This window comes from Columba livia, chromosome 7 (assembly GCF_036013475.1).
Source record: "Columba livia isolate bColLiv1 breed racing homer chromosome 7, bColLiv1.pat.W.v2, whole genome shotgun sequence".
Lineage (NCBI taxonomy): Eukaryota > Metazoa > Chordata > Aves > Columbiformes > Columbidae > Columba > Columba livia.
The window spans coordinates 4,669,253-4,692,147 of record NC_088608.1 but is presented as its reverse complement, the minus strand read 5'-3'; the positions used below and the strand labels follow the sequence as shown (position 1 = coordinate 4,692,147).

Sequence of the window (22,895 nt, the reverse complement as noted above, 5' to 3'; positions counted from 1 at the left end):
GTCCCAACTCACTGTAAAGCTGCACCTCTGCTTCGTGAGTGAGACAGCGACATGGTGTTACGGAGATAATATTTTATATATGTAATATTTCACTTGACTTCCATGATAGCCTTCTGTTCTATTTATTTATTGCAATCAAGTGGAGAAGGAGCTGGACAGGAATTTGCCATGTTTCCCTGGTCCCAGCTTAGACATTGGTCTGCCAAGAGACTTTTATTCTTTTTTTCTACCCATAAAAAAGGAGTGAGGACGATGCCTATCTCGATCACACCCACTAGAGACTCTGCCTCAGAGCTGGGTCAACTGTTATGTTTCAATCATGTTCATTACGTAGATAATTCTATTCTCAGCATATTAACTCTATTAATTGAAATAGAATTATTCCACAATTATGCTAGTGTAACCGAGAGGGGAACTTGGCCCCAGGTCCTGTACATTTTCCTTATCTATATTCTCTATGCTTAACTATTTCACTATTTTTCATCAAAAAAAGTCTTGTTTTGGCTTTGTCATTAATCAGTTCTGTTCCCTTGATTCTATACCCATGTGCTTTTTAGTGGCATTAGGTTTCTCTGGGGGCTTTCATGTTTTATAGTATATATTTCAAAAAAGTATGCTTAAAAATATTGTTTAAAAGAGTCTTTGTGGCAATATGTGTCAGTGCACACCGTGACAAGGAACATAAGCCGCGGAATTATATTCCTCTTATGTTATCTTTATTAAATACTGCATTACGGCTAAATTGTGGCATCTAACACGTTTCCTTTCAAAATGCCATAAGATGTGAAATATGTAGGTACTGAAACTGAGATGATAGCAGACTTCCCATAGCTAGTCTTGGGCACCTGACCTGCATAGTTTCCCACAGGGGAAAAGTAAGCTCCATTTCTTTAAATTTCCAATGAGAAGGGACATGTGTCTCCTTGCATTGAGTTGCATTATATCACATCATGTGACGCGGAGTGACCCAATGCAACCTGACAGGAGAGGTAAAGAACCAGTGTGGTTTTTGTTTGTTTTATTGCTGCAGTGAAATAATTATGCTACCGATGCAGTGAAATGGGGAACAAATTATTTTGTGCATGCCCTAAATACATGTGCTATTGTACTATGTATGGACATGCTTACTTAATGTTGTTTAATGCACTGAGAAGAGATTTTAAAACAAGCAGAAGAGTGTCCTTGTTAGGCAATGTGCCTATTCTTGGACAAATAGTTGACAGCAGCATTCTCCTGCCCTAAATCAGATCAAATTCCTTTTGAAGTCAGCTTTTTCTCTTTTTTGCAGGAGCAATAAGTACAGGATCTGATCCAGTCATGTTAACATGGTAATATTTTGTTCTCTGATTTCTTGTTTGGTGAGGATCGTAGCCTTAATGGAAATAGGGCTTGATCATCTATGATTCTGTGTTTCTGGGTGTCCTTGCATCCACACACTATGAACTCACAGCCATGGCAAGACTGGAATTCAAACCTTCCCCTTCAAAGAGCCAAAGACCCTACATTTGGGAGAAACAGGGACCTTCATTTTTCAGTATAGAGCCAGTAGGAAAAAAAAGTCTTCCTTTTCTTTGTATTTCAGAGATTGACACTACTAACTTATTTTTCTTACTTTAGGACAGGACTGAATATGCCCGAACTTTGGAAACCATTATGCCTTTCTTTTCATGATTATTGACCACCTGAGCTGCTACATATTCTGACAGTTACAGCAAAAAGTTGCATTTAAGAGTACAGCCAAAAGAAAAAAAGAAAAAAATAAAAAACAAACCAGAAAAAGTGCTCTCTTTTCTAATGTCTGAATCTTCCTGCAGTTTTGGATTCAAATTTGAAAGATTGTAAAATACCCTATCCCATTTTCCCTTGCTTCCCCTCACTCCCTAGAGCTCTGCAAGAAAAATTGTCTTCCTGGATATTCCATCCATGGCCAGAACTGGGAGTGCTGCAGCTGTGATGAGCGAATCTGTTCTCATGACATCTCTAGCCCTGAGGCAGGTAGAAAACCCAGATGAGCATCCAAACTTTCATGTGTTTATTTGGACCAAACCTGAGGTTTGGAGCAACTGAGCTTCACATCAGCAGTTCTGTCATCCTTAAGAGCTCATTCTTCTTGATTGTGGTCCTGAAGTCAGACTCCTAGTTTATAACTTCATTACACACACAGAAAACCAATGTTTAAAAATTAAAGTGCCAGGTGCCAACTCTTTTCAGTAGTTGGCTACTTCAACTTTGAGCTTTCCATTTTTTATCAGCGAATGATAAACTGTAAATTCAGTGTTCCAAGTTTAGGTCTTTCTCAAAATTAAAGTGTAAATCTAAAGTGGCCACCTGTAAGCACTAAAACCTGAAGACATTTGGACACAAGTTAAACAAATTGTTAAAAAAACTGCCAGTTGCTTGCATCAGGTTTTAAGAATAGGGAAGATCTAAAAATTGTGTTTTAACATTTCCAGGCCTGATTTTTTTTGAGTGATTTTTTTTTTTTTTTAAATCAAGTAAGTGAAGAGCTGGGAAAAGAAATAACATGACTGCAGATAAACTGTTGCAGAAGAATAAGGTTGACACTACCACGCGAATCTCAAAAATGTGGGAAAGGTGGGGGCAATAGGCTGGTGATTGTGAAAGGCATTGAATAATCAGGAAGCTGCAGGACTTGGAGGCAGGTGAGCTGGGAGAAATGGGGTGGGAGAGGTGAATTTGGGGCAGCTGTGTGAGGCTGTGGGCTCTGGCTGGAGAAAGGGTTGTAGTTCTGGTCTGTAGTGCTGGTTCTTTGTTGGTGACCTGGGAAAAGACTCATTAATTCTGTGGTTTAATCAAAAGCTACGCAATGCACGTCCGGGTAGGTGTGAACTTCTCCATATGGTGGTTTGTAGAAGATCTTTAATTGTACTGAATTTGGCTGAAAGTCCTAATTCTTTAGTCTTTGTGGGCTGGATGCTTCTCACGATGATCTAAACAAGAGGGATATCCTAGTATGCTCTGATCACATTATGTGTCCATGCACTATTAGTTCCTTAAAAACTACCACCATTTTCCAATAATTTATTTTTACTTTTTTCATGTACATTCTTCAACAGTTTTGTGGGAAATGAGCATGATCACATGAAAGTTTACCTTTAAAATACTTTATCATGCGTTTTCCTTACCTAGAAAATCCCAGTGCAGCCACTGCTAATGTTTGATAAGATTTGTACCTGGTAGATTCTAAATTACATTAATGCACAAAGCCGGCAATGCCAGGCTCCCTTTTGTTACAGTTATTAAAGCTGTAACTGAAATGATATCTTTCATATTGATCTTCAGCTAGCAGCTCTTATCCAGAAGCTTTGTTTCACATTAAAGACACTAATGATTGTCTCCACAAAATGAGCAGCTTAATAGTTAGAAAAAGTTAAATAGAGAAAAGAAAAAAAAAATTTTGATAGCCACCTTTGATAGCTCTTCGTTCCAACATCTCTCATAGCCACAAAGTGCAAGCCAAGCATTAATAGACCTTTTAATAAAATGACTTAAAAGAAATCAATGGGATTTCTCACAAAGCCTAATTTCCAGCAAGATATATTATTTAAATGTTTGTATTCCTTCTGAACAGCTCATGTCCTCCTGTAGCTGCCAGAGCCTTTCCTGGAATGTCTCAGGGTATCTTTGTAGGGTTTTCACTTTTTATTTTCAGGGGTCTGGTTTTGATTTATTACCTAATTGATTTTTTTTTTTGAGAAAATATAATTCCTATACTCTTCCAAGGCCGGCAAAATTTTCTGTACACATAGGGACCACAGAAAAGTGTCTATTTGTGGGGTGGAAGGGGAAGACAAAATAGATACACTAAGAGCCTTTTTGACTAGTCACAGTACTTTGATTCCTTCATGGACTATAAGAAATCTCTCTTTCCTTGCCTGGAGGCGAAATGGATATATCCTATTGTGATGAATGTTTCTGCAAGACCTGAGGCTTTGACTTAGGCTGGAGTTTGTGGGTGAAGAGAATATTATTTCACTTTTTTTGCTGGAATTTTGGGTGGGTTTTCTGTTAGTTTTTAGTTTGCTTGCTTATTTTGGCCCAGGATGTGGAGCAGCTGCTGCATTTCTTTTTCTATTTAACCAGACTTTTTTTTTTCCCTCCTGTTTTTGTCTACAGCAGATAGAGTGTAAGACAGGTGTTTTCCATGAGGTCATGTAGTGTAAGCAGTGAAATACATGCAAAAATTTAGGTTCTCTGAGCTCATTTGTCATACTTGATACTTGACATACCCTTAGCTTTGATATAAGTCTGAAATAGATACTTTTTTTTTTTTGGTGATGAACAGCAAACCCCTAGGAAAACCAGGTCATGTTTATGATTTTACATAAACAGAGGTATAGTATGCTGGCGAAGTTGAATATAAGGTATTACATTAATTTGCATTGTTGTAAATTGTAGTTCAACAGAGATGGTACCCTATGTGTTCACCGTGGGATGGCTTTTCCCTGATAAGCTCTAATCAATCTACAGTAATGATTAAGTCAAATGCTTCATGTGTCAAACCTTCATATAAGAACCCATGGGGGTGAAAAGTGAGAGGGAAGGGAAAGGAATGAGAATCATGTTGAGGAAAAAAACATAACAAAATATCAACCAAATAAAAACAAACCACTAAAAAAAATCTAAACAAACAAAAAAACCCAAACAAAAGCAACATCAGAAAAGAGGAGACTATGCAGAGGTCCACAGCTAAAAACATGTCCCTCTTCTCTCAATGCCACATGGGGATTCAATCCTTACTCTTGCTTCGCTTTTCCCAGGCTCCAGTGGAAGAGCTGGGATTAAGCTGATTCAGGGACATGTTTTGGCCGCTTATTATTTATTACAATTTTAGTTCCAGGTTTCAAAAACAATTAGCGGAACTGCTTAATAGGAAAATGACTCTAATTACTTGTTAATTGAGGTTATCTGCTTCACATTATTCAAAACGTAAATTGTGTTGACACTTGTACCCAGATATGATTACTTAATAAACAGACTGAAAATGCATCATGAATGCACACACCCCCAGAAGGAGGCATTATGTTTTTTGACTCTAGTTGGCTCATCTGAAAAACATTAAAAATATATATATGATTTGCATTTAGCTCACTTCTATCATGTTAGTTCAAAAATATAAATGATACGCTTTAAATCGTGAAAAGATGAAGTACTGAGATTTAAAAGTGAAAGGGATTATTAGGCTTACATATAGTGAGTTCAAGTAAGGTTTACACACCATAAGAAACCGAGTCACATCAAGAATGGTAGTACCTCTTAAATAAATAATTTAACTGATAAATCAAGTATCTGGATTTAAATAAAATAACAATGTTAATATTTGTCATCTTAGTATTTACTCTTGTGTTTGAATTTGAGTATCTACAAAAAGAGGAGTGGTGTTATTTTTTGGAAAATAAACTGATTTGGGGATGAGAGAGATTCTAAACAAGGTTATATTACAGTATCACAGTATTCTCTAGAACTAGACAACTCTATAGTGTGAGAATGAAAACAAAGTAATCCCCTTTTCCTTATATATTAGTGGGTCCTGGGACCTCTGTTTTTTTTTTTTTTTTATAGAAATACACAATCCTTATGTTTTAAAAAGTCTTAGGCCATTAATTAGATTTCATGGTAAACTGAATGGCTAACGACATCCAAGACCATGATTCCATATGATAGAAATCTGCGTATTTGCCAGCCACATCCATGTGGGTAGGATCAACCATGTTTTATTACAGAAAAAAAACTATAAGAAAAGATGAAATTGAACATTTTCATTTTAAAGTCATAACCAGTGAACCTGTTGGCTGGATGTTTCACATGTGGTTCACCTTGAATTTTTGCTGTTTGAAATGAGAGAAAGGGATCGCTTATAGGAAGCTGTGGAACTTATAGGAATTATAGGCAGAGAAGTTGTGATTTCAGCCTCAGAGTCCTGTTCTGTGTCTTAGACTCAGGAGTCTCCATTGCTGGGGAGCTTTTGGAAATGTGGATGTCCACAAGCCACGGTGGTCAGGCAAGGAAAGGGAAAAATCAGGAAAAACAGTGGAGAGTGGAAAAAGGTTAATTCTTCAGATAGAGGAGGGCTGATCGCATGCTTCACAGGATCATTTGTTTCTTAATATGCAGACAGAACTCTTCCACCTTGAATTTTCGGGCTTGTATTTTCCTTAGCTAAATATAATTTTAAGCCATTTTCTGCGGAAATACTATTACTCTCTTCTGCTTCAGATTTTTTGCCGAGAGACATGGGGAAAGTTGCAAAGCCCACAAGGATGGAAGTTTTAGAGCTGTGTTTGTGCCCATTAATTTATCTTCTATGATATTTTCCCCGTTTTCACTCTGTTTGACATTGAGCCTGAGCTTTGTTCCTGACTTGTAGCCTATGGCGGTAGAACGGGGAGATGAGACATCAAGGAGATGTAGAGCACACATAAAAAGAGAAGATGTGTAAAAACTGAAATGACATGGCAGCTGAAGCAGCTTGTTGCTCAGCTTGGTTGCGTGTTTGAGTGGAGCAAGCGAGGTAAATTGTGATATGTAAGAGAATAACACTCGACAGGGTGTATGGTTGTAAGGTATATGGATGCTCAATCATGTGGTGAGGCAGAAGGCTAAAGGACAAGCGCCTTCAGTATCCGCACAGTCTGTAGATATCCGTGTGACCTACAAAACAGAGGGTGTTGGGCTCAGAAAAAATATCACTTACAAAGCACATGCGAGCAATTTTAAGGAAATAAAAGTCCATCTATTCAATTTGAGTACCTCTTAATCTTTTGGTAATTTGCAAAAGGATAAAGTTTAGGGAGTAAATTCAACATCACACTCTTCTGTGTGCATTTGCACCATAAGTAGATGAATTCTCACAGTAATATATACACAAGCAACCATTTATACTTCCCGCTGGTTACACTTAAGCACCTATTAGAGCTACATGTGCCTTTATACTAATTTTTCTGAACATTTACAGCAACCTCTCTCTGTGCATGAGTGTGCTTGTGTAACAAATCTGATGATTTTAAAATCTGGAGTAGGATTTTTTTAATGTCTGTCTCTATTTAAAGCATTTTGGATTTTTGAGCTGGGAAGAGAATGGCCCTTGGTATGCTGACATTAGAACATTTCACAATGTTTTTACAGAGCATTGTTTAAATTTTGATATTTCTAGAGCCATGTAGAAAATAGTTTGCAAATTAGTTTCTACGGCAATGTGTAAGAAATTACTGAAGGAATTATAGTTTACAGGGATTTATCTTCCACTGTGTTCCACTTTAAGCATTTGTGTGTGTTAAACCTGCTAGAAAATAGAAGCAGATATTTTAAAATTCAGCATGACACAGTATGCCGGCTTTCTGAGTGTATATGCACCTGTAAAAATGAGACTAATTATCCCATTTTGGTTTGGTGACTTTCCTTATAGATAAAGGGAAATATATTGACCAATGGACTGTTTTTTGCAATGCCACCCATTATAGAGATAAGCCCCTTACACAGTGAAAAGAAGCCGAACACTAAACAGTGTATAAAATCTTCCCTGTAATAAACTTCACCCCAGATGCTTTTCCTGTAGTTCTGGAGTTTTCAGAATTCTCTACGTTTTCAACTCTTTGTAGAGCAATAATTTCAAGAATCTTGTTTTATCTCTAATTTTAAGAGCTTAATGCCGTTCTGTTACAAGCACACTGTTAATATGATGCAGCTGTTCATAATCACACAGGAAAGACAGAAATAGTCAATAAATATTTGTCTCTTCTGTTTTAATTTTGTTTTGGTGATGTTTTATTTATTTATTTATTTTTAATCAGGTCTGATTTACTTACAAGAAACTGGTGATGAACTTTCCATGCTATTAATGACTAAAAAGATACTGGGTGGCTTCAACCCGTAATGCTAATTTTAGAAAAAAATTAGCAAAATTTGTGAAATTTTAGAAAACTTAAATGAATGTCATGCTAGAGCCTTAAAGAGTTTTCTGAGGTGGTTCTCGCCTGTTGATTTTAATTTTAAATAAATACTGGGTTGTGATGGAAATTACAGAGGGTTCAAAAAGGGCAATCATCATGCCAATACTTAAAAAGGAAAAATGGCATGACTTGGAAAATATTATAGGCAGATTAACCTAAGAGAGTATTGGGTCACCTAATGGAAAAGTTGTTGCAGTGTTTTATTAAAAAAACACAACCTGTGAAGTTACAAATATCGTTCCTATCAGTCATGACAACTGAAAAACCAAAGTTTAAAAACGAAACTGCATTATGCTTTTATTCAACTCTCATTGTAAAGGCAGCCATATTCGTGAACTAGACTGAAAGTTTAAGTCACTCAACTTAATAGTATGTGACGTTCTGATTAAATATTAGCTATGTGCTGTATCAGTGAAGCACACGTTAAATGGATTAAGAACTGATTAATTTACACGTTTCAGAAAGTAGTCCCCGGAGAATCGTCATCAACTGGGTGAATTTTTAGAGTTGTTCTCCAGAGACCAGTACTAAGCTTGACACTAATCACTCTTTTTATCCATGATGAGGAAGTAAATAGAACAGTTCTAATAGCGTTTCAAAATAAAGCACAGATTGATGGACTGGCAAATAGATCTGGGTAAAGGCAGTTGTGGAGAGTGATCTGGATTGCTTAATGGCTGAAAGTGCATTTTAATTTATCCAAATATATGTACATATGGGAAACAAAGGCTGTGCTGTTCCCAGAACTAGGAACTGCAATTCTGAGATTTTTACTGCAAAACACAGCTCCTATGAGTGTTTTGGTGTCTAAGAGTTTGAGCTGACCCTTGTGTGTGATAACAAAGTGAGACAGCAAACATTCATTTCTGTCAGTGGCACTGAGGAAAAGGAAGCTAGCGATACTAAAAAAATGAAAATTACACAAAGAGGCAAAAAAAAAAAAGGCATTGGAGGTTAAGAAAATTATCTTGCCACTGAGGGACTTACAGTCCTCAGCATGTTTCAATTATCTGAAAGAAATTGAAAGGCAATTGATTCCCTACTTACCTATATTAAGGGACAACATTGGGCACCAAACGGTTCTTCAAGATAGCAGAAAAAGGCACCATGAGATGAAACGCCTGGAACTTGGAACCGCCTCAAAATAAAATGAGAGTTACAGTACATTTTGCAAAGGCTAGCAGAAAACTATCAAGTGGATTGGTAAATTCATCATTTTTTCATGCCTTCAAAGAAGAGATGGATTCCTTCCAGGGAGATATCAAACAGAAATTTCCTAGGCTAAGTCCAGTGTAGTTTGGATAAAATATTTACATAAACATTTTTATAGCCAGTGCCATCTTGATTCCTTGTCCATGTCAAGGAAGAGAAGCAAAGAGATCCAGTGGCAGATGCTGTTTGAAAGCCTTCATTGGACCAGGGATGAAAAAGGAAGACACCCAGCACTGAAGTGATAAATCCTTTTTTCCTCTTCCGTGTCTTCATGACTTCGCTGATGGTGTGGTATATAAGTATGTGTAGCATGGTATATATGTACTGAAATATACACATTTTTTAAAAAATAGGTTTGATGACTTTGTTGGCAGTGTGTCCAGAGTAAGTACTGCCTTTATACCCTGCCTGCATTTTGGATGGCAGAGGACGATTCCCATTTTCTTTCGTTGAGGGTTTTGTTTTGTATGTAAGGTAGATGACTTCTCTATCAGAGCAGAATGAGGAAAATAAAATCGGGGCAATTTCCAGTCTGTCTAGATGCTTCAGAAGTTTCAAACACAATAATTCCATTTATTTTTGTTCTTTATCTGCTATAATAATGTTACATGGTTTGTTGTCAGTGTAATGCCACAAAAGTAAAGCCGAGAGATTCAGTGTGCTTGGATCAGAAATACGCACTTCCCTCTCCTACGTGTTATCTTCAGCTCATGGACCAGTTTGTGGAACGAGCACAAGAGAGCGTTGTATTATTTGAAATGTTTCTTTGTCTATAAAGGGCAAAGAATTAAATAATACTTAAGCAATGCAGTCAACAACATTTTGTAATCATAATTCTTACTTTGCCAAGATGCAAGTGGATGATATTTTTTTTTCCTCCCACTTTTTAACCTGTGTGAATAAAAGAATAAAATCAAGAACTCTGAAACTCAATAGAAATTTGAAGAACTAATTTTGGTATTTAAAAGAACCCAAATAAACCCTAACCTTTACATTTTAGTACTTTTACTGTTTCAGCAGGTTTTGGTAATAGTGCTAGGATACTAATTTTGTGTGAGATAAAGGCAAATTGCAAGTGAAGAATCCCCGAGCTGGGTAACAGTATTAGCAGTCACTGCTGTTCTACCTGGTTTGTTGCAAGATTGTGATCAAAAACAAAACTGAGAAATCTCAAAGGAAAAGTGAAGAATATTTATGCCTCTAAATATTTTCATTTTTTCCTGGCTGAATATCATGATGTTAAATAGAATAGGAAGGAATCATCCTGCTAATTGACCTTTGCAAAATCACCCATTTGCTTAAAAAGCTACTTGAAGTACATCAGTTATGATCTTGATTGCTTTATTTCTTTCATGTTAGTGTTTATAATGGCAGCAGAGAAAATCTGTTTGAAAACTTTGCCTGGTTCTTTCTTCTGCTGCGGATGTACTTTGCTCCTTTGAACAATGCTAATAAGCAATACTGAATTGTATTTTAGATGTTGCAAGTTGTGATGATAAGGGAGACTAATAGGAGCCAACAGGGTTGGGGAAAAAAAAAATTCATTCATGAGCTTACTTGTGTTATTAGTGCAAAGGGAAGGGAGAGCAGGTGGCAAGTTAGATGGCCATCTAGATGTTATCAATCTGACAGGTATCCAAGTGGTTCTGTATTACAGCCTCTAATTTTGGTCTCTGAATAGTTTTTAATAAGATTTAGCTCTGGGGCTGTCAGCCGTGACCTGTGTTAGAATCACATTAAAAATGTACTTTGTGAAAATTCCTCTACTGACAAAAACAAAGGACTTTCCATTGAAAAAGCCAGAGTTTTACCTCTGTTGCCTGGAATCGGCAAGCTAAAAGTTAGAAAGGATGGTGTCTTAGTGTTTTTTCCACTTCAGATTAAAGAAGCTGAACTAAGCTTGGAAATCAGAGCAAAGTAGATTTTATTCAGGTTCTTTGATATTTTTTTTTTTTTGACATTTTTTGGCTTGTGTTCCTTATAAATCTAATTTCATTCTGGAGCCAGGACTTTTTCGGCACTGCTCCTGTGGAACTTGGACACAAGGATCTGACAATATGTCCAGACCAAAACAGATCAAGTCGTCACACATGACTGATTCAGCTGAGCATGCTCAAAGACAAGACTGATGTCTCCGCGCAGCAAACAATTCTCTAGGGTAGGGACCGTGCTCTCAAATCCAGTCACCCCAGAGTAAACACTAAGTTAGGCACAGCTTAAATGTGCCTTCCAGCACAGGCTTCTGCTGCTGACCCGATGAGAGCCCCAAGCCAGGCTGCAGATCCAGCCGCGCTGTAGCTTTTATATCTCTTTTCAGCTTGCTAGCAAGTGTCCGTAATTGTTAGAGCACTATTAGGGTGCACTTAAGCAATTTTGTGAATGTTTCATAGGTATTTGCAACTCATTTTATTAATTTTCCGTGAGTGTTTGCAAGTTTGATAGTTTGTTCGCCAGAGTGTTGGCAGGAAGTCCTGGAAGACTCTGTTGGAAATATTCTCTACTGCAGAGATCTTGTTGTTTTTCTTCTTCCTTCTTTTAAAAGTTTTGATCATCTAATCAAAGAATAGAAACTGTAGTATATCACTTTTCTAGCAACACCTGTATGAAGAATTATGAATGGTTTATAAAAATACCATGGAATTTATATGCACAGTTATATCACTTGAAATTTAATAAAAGATATTATTTTGGAGTGGTTAACAAATTATTAATTTTTAAGTAGCTTATTATTTGAAGTAATAAGATTATTATTTTATGTGTTGATTTGCTTTTATTCAAACTAAATTTGGGAAGAAAATTATATTTTAGTTTTAACATCGCTACTTTTCCCTAAAATATCTGTAATTAGCTTGGCTTTTGGACTTAAAAAAGAAAATAAAAATAGAGAAGCTATTCTTCTCTACTAATTTCTATAAAAATAATACCTTGTTACCAAGTAGGGTTTTGTCATTATTTCGAAGAGCAATGACACAAGTTAAAACGGATCTTTGTTAAAATGACATTTTTGCTATCTACTGGTGCCATTGTTTACCATGGAATATTTACTGCAGTACAGTCTATAAGGAATATGCATTGAAGGGAAACCATTTTAGACAGGTCTAGATTTGGTTCACACTGGTTTCTGTATGATCTGCCTTCGATTTTCATTCACTATGGCCACTGAGTGACGTGTGGTGCCCAAGGTAGTTTTAGGCTAAGTCAGGTACCAGAAGCCTGGGAAGCAGTATGAACTGGGTGGTTCTCTGGTTTGTATGTCCATGGGAAGGATGCTCTGATGCTTGAGCCAGTTTATCTTCAGTCAGTCCGAGTGTCTCCCCGCTGCCATTGACAGCGCAGAGCATATTCTTACACAAGAATCCTTGCAATTTCCTTGTCTCATTCCATTTTGTATTTTTTCCCCCGTATATTCCCCCCTCCACTTTGCGTTTCTGGCACATATATGTCCACAGGTGTTATTAAGTGTAGGGTAGCATGTGGTGTCCATGCTTCAGTGCTATTGCAGAGGAAGGACTTCCTACAGGAAAAAAAAAATGATCACTTTCAGTATTTTGCAGGCTGCCCATCTAAGCCCATCATTGCCTGGCATCTACACACTAAGGGCAAGGATCCAGCGAACTTGTGAGTGGGCACCATGCCATCTGAACAGATGGGCATGGAAGTAGGCAGCCAGTAGACCATGTATGTGCATCAACTGTGGGTGTTGAGGGCAAGATTCCCAGTGGAGAATGTCCAAACAGCTGTCTGGCCTGAGCCAACATGCCTACGACCAAGCAAAAGTGCCATCCCTAAATCCTGCTGAGTTGGATTAACCTTCAAAAATAAAAATTGCTTCTGCAGTAGCATAAGGTGAGTTTTTGGCTTGTTTAAATCCGAGAGAAAGAATTAGATAGGCAGGATAAAGAGATGCGCTAACCTACAGTCCACTAGAGAGGACTGAGCATTTGTCTAGGGATATTAATAATAATTTATACAAGGGTATTTGTATGGTATACATTAACTGATGACTTGCAGGAGTCTGACATCAATGTTCATTATGCTCTTTCTGTTAAGACAATCCTTTCAAGGGAGACTGAGCTTTTGAGTGCATTTTGATTGTAGTGTATGTACGGCATGTGATTTTGTAAAGGTAATTCTTTTGGATTTTTCTGCACATTTACTTACTAAGTTTTAATGGTGGTGTTTTTGTTTGTTTGTTTCTTTCCTCCCCTCGCCCTAAGAATCTTATTCTGGGGTACAATTGCAGGTCAGAGTTGCTGACACAGTTTGCTGCCATAGCTGAGTTCTCACATTTATTGTCTTTATTTTTCTGAGATCCAAAGGGGACATGAAAAGCTAATCTATCATTACTCTCTGTTTGTATTAACATTGATTTTTACCTTTTATAGACATAACATCAAAGAACACATTTTTGCAGACATAGATGTCAGAGGCAAAGAACCCTGGAATACTGATTTCTACTGCGTTTTTGTTCCTGCTGTTTTTATTCCTTATTTTCTATATCAGTTGTGCACTACTCATCTGTAATTTTACCAAAGCACCTGCAGTAGTTAAGATTAATATATGCTGATGTCGTAGTGAACCAAAGGTAACAACTGCATTATGAATAGAAAATCTGAATAGGAAACTTATCAAAATATTTTATTTCATAATATATATTTTTATGTATAGCTAGATGAATGCTGTCACAGCGTGCACATTGCTGTATTTTGTTACATATTACAGGCTATAACAGAAAAAGCTAGTACAAATATATACAGAAAGCCTCACTTGAAATGTTCTTTTCTTGAATCAGTGAGTATTGTATTTAATACAATTAAAGCATATTGAAGCTTTGAGACCAGGTTCCAGTTTGATTTCCAGTTGGGAATCCTGAGGATTAGAGGCAGTGCAGCTGTTGGTCCCTTTGTGATAGTTCAATCCACAGGTATATGAATTTGAGCGACCCGTAGTGAAATTTAGAACAGCCTTAAGATTTCTTGAACTTCTATGGGTGGTAAGAATCTTTTTGTGGCTGTCTCCTGTTCCACATATGGTTTTGGCAAATCTCCTGCTCCTGAAAAGGCTAAAAATGAAGCCAAACACATCAGCTGGGACTCCCTCAATGCAAGGGTCAGCTGGACAAATTTCAAAGTCCATTTGAGTAACTAGAGAGGAAAAAAGGGGCTCCTACTCTAGGGGAAATCTGCTCCTGGGAAAGATCAAGCTGTTAGTGTAGAAAAGTACCTAGTGCCTGATGTAGACCTGTCCTTGGAGTTAAAATATTAGCCCAAACTGGATACTCCAGATTTGGAGCGCTTCTCCAACAATTTTAGGAAAAAGGTAAAGTAGTTTCAAACAGACCATGCTTTGTGATCAAACTCATGATTATTTATTCACTAATTGCAGGGAATCAGTTAGTCTTAACACAGGATGAAATTTAAACTAGAATCTGAATAATTATTTTGCCTTTATTTAATGAATGAAGTGCCGGAATAAATCAAGGTACTTCTACAGTAAAAGTGCTGCTGTGCTTGTCTGCAGCAATTTCTGAAGCCAGGGAGCACGCCCACGTGATTAAATTGCCTTAATATCAAACCCCTACCTTCACAGGCTCCAACACGAAGGAGGACCCTCGCACTGTGGGAAAGGTCTATAGGATTCTGATTTATAAGGGACCAAGAGGTCAAGGGAAGCAAAACCATTATCATTATTTTCACAGGCTCTGGAGATCTGAACTGAATATAGAGGGCAGTGTGCTCAAAGGGAGACACACAGGGGAAATGCAACACAATCCTGCTTTTTTTTCCCCCTCTCCTCCCTACTGACTTCAGTCTGCAGATTCTGCTGGGAGTATGTCGCATGTAACAAACTCAAGCCTGTAAGGACTGTGAAGAGGTTTTCTTATTAAATGATGCATAGAGAGATTATCTGGTCTGTAGCCAGTGCACAAAAGCTCCATCCATACGAGTTCCTATTCCCGAGCAAAGCGTTTGGTCACCTGCGTAGTAATGAGTTTTCTGGGGATGGGGAGGGAGGGTGAGGTGCAAATGACGGCTGGTGGGGGCAGGACTGAAACTGCACTTTGTGTCTCTCTCTCTTCCCTGTAAGCATTGGAAAAAAGAATAGAAGAAAGTAAAGAGAGCTAATGTCGTGTTATACAGCTTTGTAGTCTCCATTACCTTTTCTTCTGAAGAAATCTATTTGCAGCAAGCAAGGGAGGGAGGAAAAAAAAAGGCAAGCAAACAGACCAAAAAAAGACCCAATAAACCATGTGGTTCTAACATAACCTTCTGGAGGATGGTGTTAGAAGGGCTCCAGAGCAAGAAGCCAGGAGCACCAGTGGGCACAGCTGTGGTCACGGAGCCCAGTGGGACACAGGAGCTTACTCCAGGGCTGAACAGGGTCTTCTGCTGAGCTCCAGTGCACCAAGAGCATCTGCAGCAGCAAGTCGAGGGGGAAAGGGGTTGCTCCTGCTGTTTCTTGACAGCCTCCATTACTTGAGGATGACAAAGAAGTGTCTCTGAGTGGGGAGCCCCTTGGGGTTTTCTCAGTGCCTTTCACAGCAAGAGAGAAACCCTATCATAGCAGAGCTGTTTCCAAATAATTTCTGTAGATAATAAAGGACTTGCCATACTGCCCAAGACTGGATCTTTAAAACAAAACAAATCACTTTGAGCATAGCAGTGAGTGAAAGTTCACAGGGTTTTCCCTTCTCTTGCTGTCACCTAGGTGTTTTTCAAGGGATGGAGCCATTAAGAAATGCTACAATATATTTTTGCTAAGTTAGTCTATCCAAACAATTATGAGCTGTCACCGTGGTATGGCAGTGACTGGGAATGAGATGACCACAGACATGACTAAACTCAGTTATCACCCCTCCTTCTCTATTGAGGGAATGATTCTTCACAAAAGTTTATGTGACTAGTTTGTGCTTTTGTTGAAAACTTTCAAGCTGACACCAGTAAGTTCGATCCTATAAAGAATGGAGTGTTCTGGCCCTGGTCCAGAACAACACTTAAGCCCATTGGAGAGTGGTTTGCTGGATTGGGTCCAGAGCAGAGGAACATGCAGGAGGAAGCTCTCAACAGCTGGGGTTTTCTCACTTTTTTTGGGTCTTCATAGAGCAATCTCCAGATACATGATTGCAGTGTGGTTGGCATGAAACAAAACAATAACTAGACCCATAAAATGAAAGGTTAAGGCATGACACTGGTGACATCTTTTGGTAGAAATCCAGCAAAAGCTCCATGAGGACCTTCTTGGTGGAGCAGTGCAGTGACTGATGGAGAAAACAGCAGGTAGATGTCATCCTAGGGTTTCCCATTCAAAGCAGAGCTCTGCTGCACCAGGTGGTGCTTGTTCCAGCAACGATGGTTTTCCCAGGTTTCTCATAGGTGACATTTGTGAATAAATAATCTGTGGTCAACAACTTACCTGATAATTTTTGGAAACCACTATCTGTATTTTGCATTAGAGTAGCCTGTCTGGGCCTTTTGAGAAATGCTGGTTGCTTTTGTTAAGTTTGGTTGAAATCAAAAAGCAGCATGCTGCTTCTCATTGACTAGATGAATTAGGTCAGAAATATGCTTGTAATGGGAAATAAAATCCAAATCAGTCCTCCAAGCCTCTTTTTAAATCAACATCATTTTATTTAAAGAGAGCAGCAATGAGTCATGATGAATTCCCTCAAAAAAGAGAGAGAATTTAAAAAACAAATGGGAACACAGAAAGAAATTAAATTAAAAATCAGGTTATTGTATTTTACTTCACCGTGTTAAAATAGCAGTTGTCAGATGGTTGTCCCTTCGTACTGGGATACCAGGCATATGTAATGGGGGCTTTGCCTTTGTAGGAAGGATGATGATGGATTAGTGCTTAGATGCTGGAATAACTCTGGTAGGAGATGGATACCCTTTAGCTAAGGAAAGCAGGGGCTGCTGATGCTGAATTTAACAAAACCAGACTTGCCCACAGACTTGCAAGCGCTCACAGAGTGGATTTTTAATGCTGCAGGTGACATTGTTGCTGACTGAAGAATGTTCATCAAATCAGAAAACTGCTGATAAGCCGCCTTTCCCAAAAAGGGATCTCACAAATTTCTCCTCTAAATCTCTGTCTTTCATCATACCCTGGGAGGTGAGGTAGAGGGCTTGTGACAGATGTTATTTAGGTTTTTCTTCAGTTTATTTAGGTAATTGAATGGAGTGATGGAGGAAAAAAAAAAAAATCTCAAAACATCTCCTTAAGGGTCTATTTATTAAAAACTGATTGAAAGAATGAACATAATTGAGCCTACCCTTTGAATATTTTTGTGCACCAGTGAAGATTGAGAGTGCATTGAAGCATCAATATATTGATGACTGTCACCCAGGTTCTTCAGCTTAGAACACTTCAACACTGAACTGAATATAAAGTAAAAGAAGTTATGTGACTAACTTGTTCAGCAGTATTTGCAAGATATATTGACGACCAAATTCATATAATGCCTACTGAAATGTTATAAAATCAGTTTAAAAAAATATGCTGCCTTGGTTGTTGCTGAACTTTTTTGAAAATGTTTTGATTCAGTTTTTTAAAAGTTCCATTCCTAAACATACAGGCTGGTAGAAATGAGTCAAAACTTGGTTGAAGTTTTCAATAATTCCATTTGCAAGCCAAATATTTGAGGTGTTTTTCCAGAAGAGCTTGATCTTGGTTTACATAGCTGTGTATTTTGGTTGTATTTCTGTTACTAGATTCAGACTTCAGGGCTTCAGGACTTTCTTGCTTGAGATTGTTCATTGATGGACTACAAAGTAATGTAATTTTTTTCTTATAGGGCGAGAATAAAAGAAACGTTTGTAACAAAAGTGTTGCATTAAATAATCAAGAAAGAGATTTATTTTTCTCCTTGTACATGTGCACTTTTCTTTAATCTTTGCTGTATGCAAAGCAGAAATAGTTTTTAAAAGCATATAATATCATCTATAACCAGATTTTTTTCCTTCTCCTTTCATATTTCCTGGAAATTTTACTATTGTCTCTTTATTATACTACCACTAATAATTTGCTGATACTACTAAAACAGTAATTTTTGCTATCTGCTTTCTTAATTTTGTTGTGGATGGATTTAATGCTCCTGATACATTACTTTTTGCATGTGTCCAACGTGCAGATTTCTTTTGCTAATGCTCTGATCGCTGAACCAAAGCCCAGCCCAAAAGCTCCGATCTGTGCTCTGCACTTCACAAAGTTGCATATAGGGCCCCCAACAGACGTGTAGAATTCCTGGAGAGAGCAGCTGCATGTTAAAATAGATACTGTGGAGTAGTGGTGTGTCTTGTTATTTAATTTGAATGAGTGAAGGATATATTTTCGAAAGCATCGCTGGGCAATATGCTCTGCTGTATCTTAAGGAATAATTAGAATGGGGGATCTGGGTAAGAAAGACTTTCTATGACCTAGACCTGAATAGTTTAGTTATATGTCTTGCGCACTATAGAACCTTCAGAGTTGTTGAACAGTAAAGATAAAGAAAAAGATAAATTGAATTAATTTATTTTGAATGTATATACATGCCTCTGACTGCATTAATATTAAGTTCCATCCAAAATCTAAATAGAAAGACTGTAATCTTAGAAGTTCTCTCAATAGCATCAGCAAATCATTCTTGTTTACCCTACATGCTAATGAAACAGGAACATGACACTCCTGAAAACAAGATTGCAAAATACAGAAAATGTGGTCTGACATTTTTTTTCTCCCCAAAGGAGGGACTGCCACTAACTAAAGTATTTCTTATGAAAGCTCGATTGCTTAAGATGCAGAATATTAAGAGAGAAAAACACTTTAGGACACAGCCATGTCACCAGCTGTTACTCACCCTTAATGAAATTGTTAAGTGATATTCTTCATAAATAGGTCAGAGAAACTTTTGAATTGTGAAGGATGTTTTATCTCTTTCTTTGAAATGTTTGTATTAAATTTAGAACTGGTAATTCATTAAGCTCATTAGCTCTGACTAGGAGAGCAGAGCAGTATCTAGGATATAGATTTCAAGGCTTAAAAATGTTAGTGCTTACAAATAAACATGAAAGCAATATGTGGAGAAAAAATATGGGATCATAATATGTTTAACTGTTTTTTGAGCACAGCCCTCTGGATTAATTAAGAACATTTTCTATATTCAGACACTTAAATATAAACAGAATACATTATGACTTTCGGTTAACACTGCTTTAATAGGGAAAAAGAGAATGCATTATGATGAATACAGTGGAAGCTGGTTGAGACTATATTTTTTTGTTTGCTTTTTGGCTTCAGTTAAAAGAGGAGATAATAACTGAATTTTACAAGATCTCAACTCCTAATTATATTGTTATTGACACTGAATTTAAAGAGTAAAAGGTTTTAATACACACACACTTTTTGGTGACCTTTGTTGTAGATTTGTATGGAAGTAAAGCTCTGTTGAGCTCTGAAAGCCCTTGACTCGTGGTTTTATTTAGTTTTAATAACACCTGTTATGATACAATCTAATAATTTTCTGGAGTGAAGTCACAGATGGTTATAGTGCCTTCTTTCTGGAAAGATGGAAGTGCAGGAAATAAAAGTCTCAGTACTTGGGACCAGTTGTTGAATCAGAGTCCAGTATTGCTGTAGCCTTCCAGTCGTGGGGAGTTTAGAAATAATCTTTAAACTAGTTTAAAGGTACCAATACATTATGCTGTTGTTTCCAATTATATTCTATTTTCTTTGTTGACTTGCTTTGTGGCCTTGAGGTTATAGTTAGCGTCTTGGCCATTTCTGTAAAATGGGTTTAAGAGCACCTAACCACTTAAGCAATTTTTTAGATTCCTGATGGAAAAATCATAATTTTAAATTATTATTATCAATTGGTGAATTTTTAGGTAAATCTGCCAATGTGACATCACAAAGAAAACACATTTATACCAGAGATATTGAGACTTTGGTAGCTGTACATTTCATAGACACAGGGCTCAGAGGAACACCAGTTTTCACAGAAATGCAGGACTGAAAAAAAACAGGTTTCCAAAACTACATGAAATATGTGCTGCACGCATCCAGTAATTAATTTTGTTTTTTTAGGTAAATCGTCATAGAAGAAATCATTCCCAACATAACTTAACACTTGCAGACATCATTAGTACACAGGACCACACGGTAAGAAATTGCTCTATAGAACTGATAAATCACTCTTGTTATTCTAAATGTTCATAATATAAATGTTACACATGCTTTACTAAAGAATAAATACATGAGGCTTTGGATGCTTCAGGATGTTAAGGTATTTGGGAGACTTCGATTAATCAATAAAAATAACAATTTTAGAAGATACTAAGCAATTTATATAGCTTGACTTGCTGTTAATTTAGTCGTATTAGACTGATGTTTCATCAGTATTAATACTTGGTACAAATGAATGTGACCATGTCTTTCTCCTGTGCTTGCCTGTATTAAGGTGTTTTTAATATTAACATAAATTTTTATAAGTAAAGGTGATCACAATATTTACCAAAGTTTTCCTTGATATTAAAGCAATCTAAGGGGAATGAGAAGTACAGAGGTTTTTCTCTTAAAAGAAAATGAGTATGTAAATACAGATTCATCAAAGAAATGTTGCTAGTAGTGGTACTTTTACCTACACAAACTTTTTAGAATTAGGTAGGTTCAGAAGCCTTGAATTCTTCTAATTAAGAAAATTATAGGACCTATATGTGGTATAGTGATAATTACTTTTCCTTATAGTTTGTCATACTGTTAGGTCATGAGTGTTTTTAAAGTATTGTTTAAAAACTCAAATATTTACACATACATACTCTCATTTTTAATATTCTTCTAAAAAAAAAAAAATTAAAAAACCAAACAGATAAAAAAACAATGAACCAATCAAACAAAAAAACCTCACAATAATTCAATTTTCTTATTTCTATGCTAATTCTTCAGGGAGTTTTGGGTCATTTTCTCAACCTTCTGTATGTTGGAAAGGTGCAGGAAGGGCAGCAGCTTAGCAACAAATGATGATATTTATTGAGACAGGAACAACAGAGCATATCATTAGGATATATTTGGTATTCTTTTTAATCTAATATCACCCATTTGTAGACATACTGTAAGCTCATCCTGAACTGTCTTGCAAGTACTTTCTTCAAAACAAATAGGACAGAAAAGGGGATGTTAACAGATGTTAAACATGGAGAATGCAGCCCCCCCAACAGATGTTATAAAAATATTGGGGTCACCCTAGAAATCTTTTCATTTGTCTTTGTGATCAATTTGTTTTGTAATTCCATAAATGCCCTTTATACCAATTACAGTGAAAACTGCGTATTATCAATTAATGAAGGCCATGCTGATTATTTTTTTTAAACAGCACCTGTACTAATTCAATTAAAACACTATATATGAAATATATATTTCATATAAATATATATATATATATATATAAAACACATATATGAAATATGTGAAATTAAAACACTATATATTTTGCTCAGCACTGGGAGGCCTCATATTAAACGAAGATCTTGTACTTTTTAGGTGTTTAATTTTGAGCTGTTTAATTTAAAACAAATGGAGGATTTGAGCTATATAATTTAAACCAGGATATTTTAGATTCCCAGCATTTGTTAGTGGATTTGATATTCTAGATCAAGATAATTATAAGGGAAAAATAGACTAAGCAGCAACATTTTCCTGTGGAAGCACATCCAATTTTTAACTTCCCAAAATGTGACAATAGAGGTGATTCAGATCTGATGTTGAAAATCACATTTGCCTTTAGTTTTGGATTGGCTGAAATAACAGTTTGAGATGAGTGGCTGGTAAACTTTGAAAGCATGAGATTTTGGGTCCGATTCAGAGAAGCAATCAACAGCTTGAATGGTTAGCCAATGCTCCTCCCAATTTCTGTTTCCAGATGGGTAGAAATATTAAAAAGAATAACCTTTCTCATATGGTATTTGGCATCTCTGGCCCTGGCCAAGCACCAGAAGTTTTATGCTACAAAAATGAAGGGTTAGAAGACAAAGAAAAATATTGAAAGAAGTAAAACAATTTTGATTTTTAAAAAAGAGAGAGGAGGAAAAAAAGAAGTAGGTGGAGATGTGGATTAACTCTTATTTTAGCTCTAATAATTCACCCATCCATCACTAGATAAATAGTGACATGCCTCCGCACAATAATCCCTACATACTTTCTCTCTGGGTTTTCTATGGCAATGATATGCATGACAGGAATTTGCATGAAATAAGTCCAAATGATAGAAAATGCACACACTAATCCTCGTCTACCTGTTTGAGAATGTCATCTAAATCATTGTCCGCAGATCTACAGACCTCCTCATAGGTACAAACAGCTATATACACAGAGTATATTTGATTATGTGCTGTATACCAGCAACAGACAAAATCTATGGAAACAGTAAAACATATTAGGTTGTTAATATGATATTTTGTATAATTGACATAACAGCCCTGTTTGATTTAAAAATCCTTATGTTGCATGTTAAAACATGTTTTATTTCTATTTATTCGCTGTACATACAGAAAAATTCTCTTGAAATTGTTACAAAATCTCCTTGTGACACAATTTGCTATGAAGACCGTGTGGAGCTGCTAATGTCCCAGTCAGGCACTGATTCAGTAACGTTTGCAAGGAAAAACAGACACACCCTGAATCACAATTTTCCTTCTTTTCCTATTAGTGAAACACTTTGGACATTCTTAGCTAATG

The 22,895-nt window shown here is 36.8% G+C and overlaps 1 protein-coding gene across 9 annotated transcripts in view; it reads left to right on the top strand.

The window, feature by feature from the left end:
- ARHGAP15 (Rho GTPase activating protein 15) overlaps positions 1–22,895 on the top strand; it is a 362,427-nt gene that overhangs the window by 26,285 nt on the left and 313,247 nt on the right. For all 9 annotated transcript variants that reach the window (XM_065070247.1, XM_021296541.2, XM_021296543.2 and 6 more), the window contains one exon: positions 20,250–20,324. In XM_065070247.1, the coding sequence (XP_064926319.1) occupies positions 20,250–20,324 (75 nt within the window). The remainder of the gene's footprint in view (positions 1–20,249; positions 20,325–22,895) is intronic.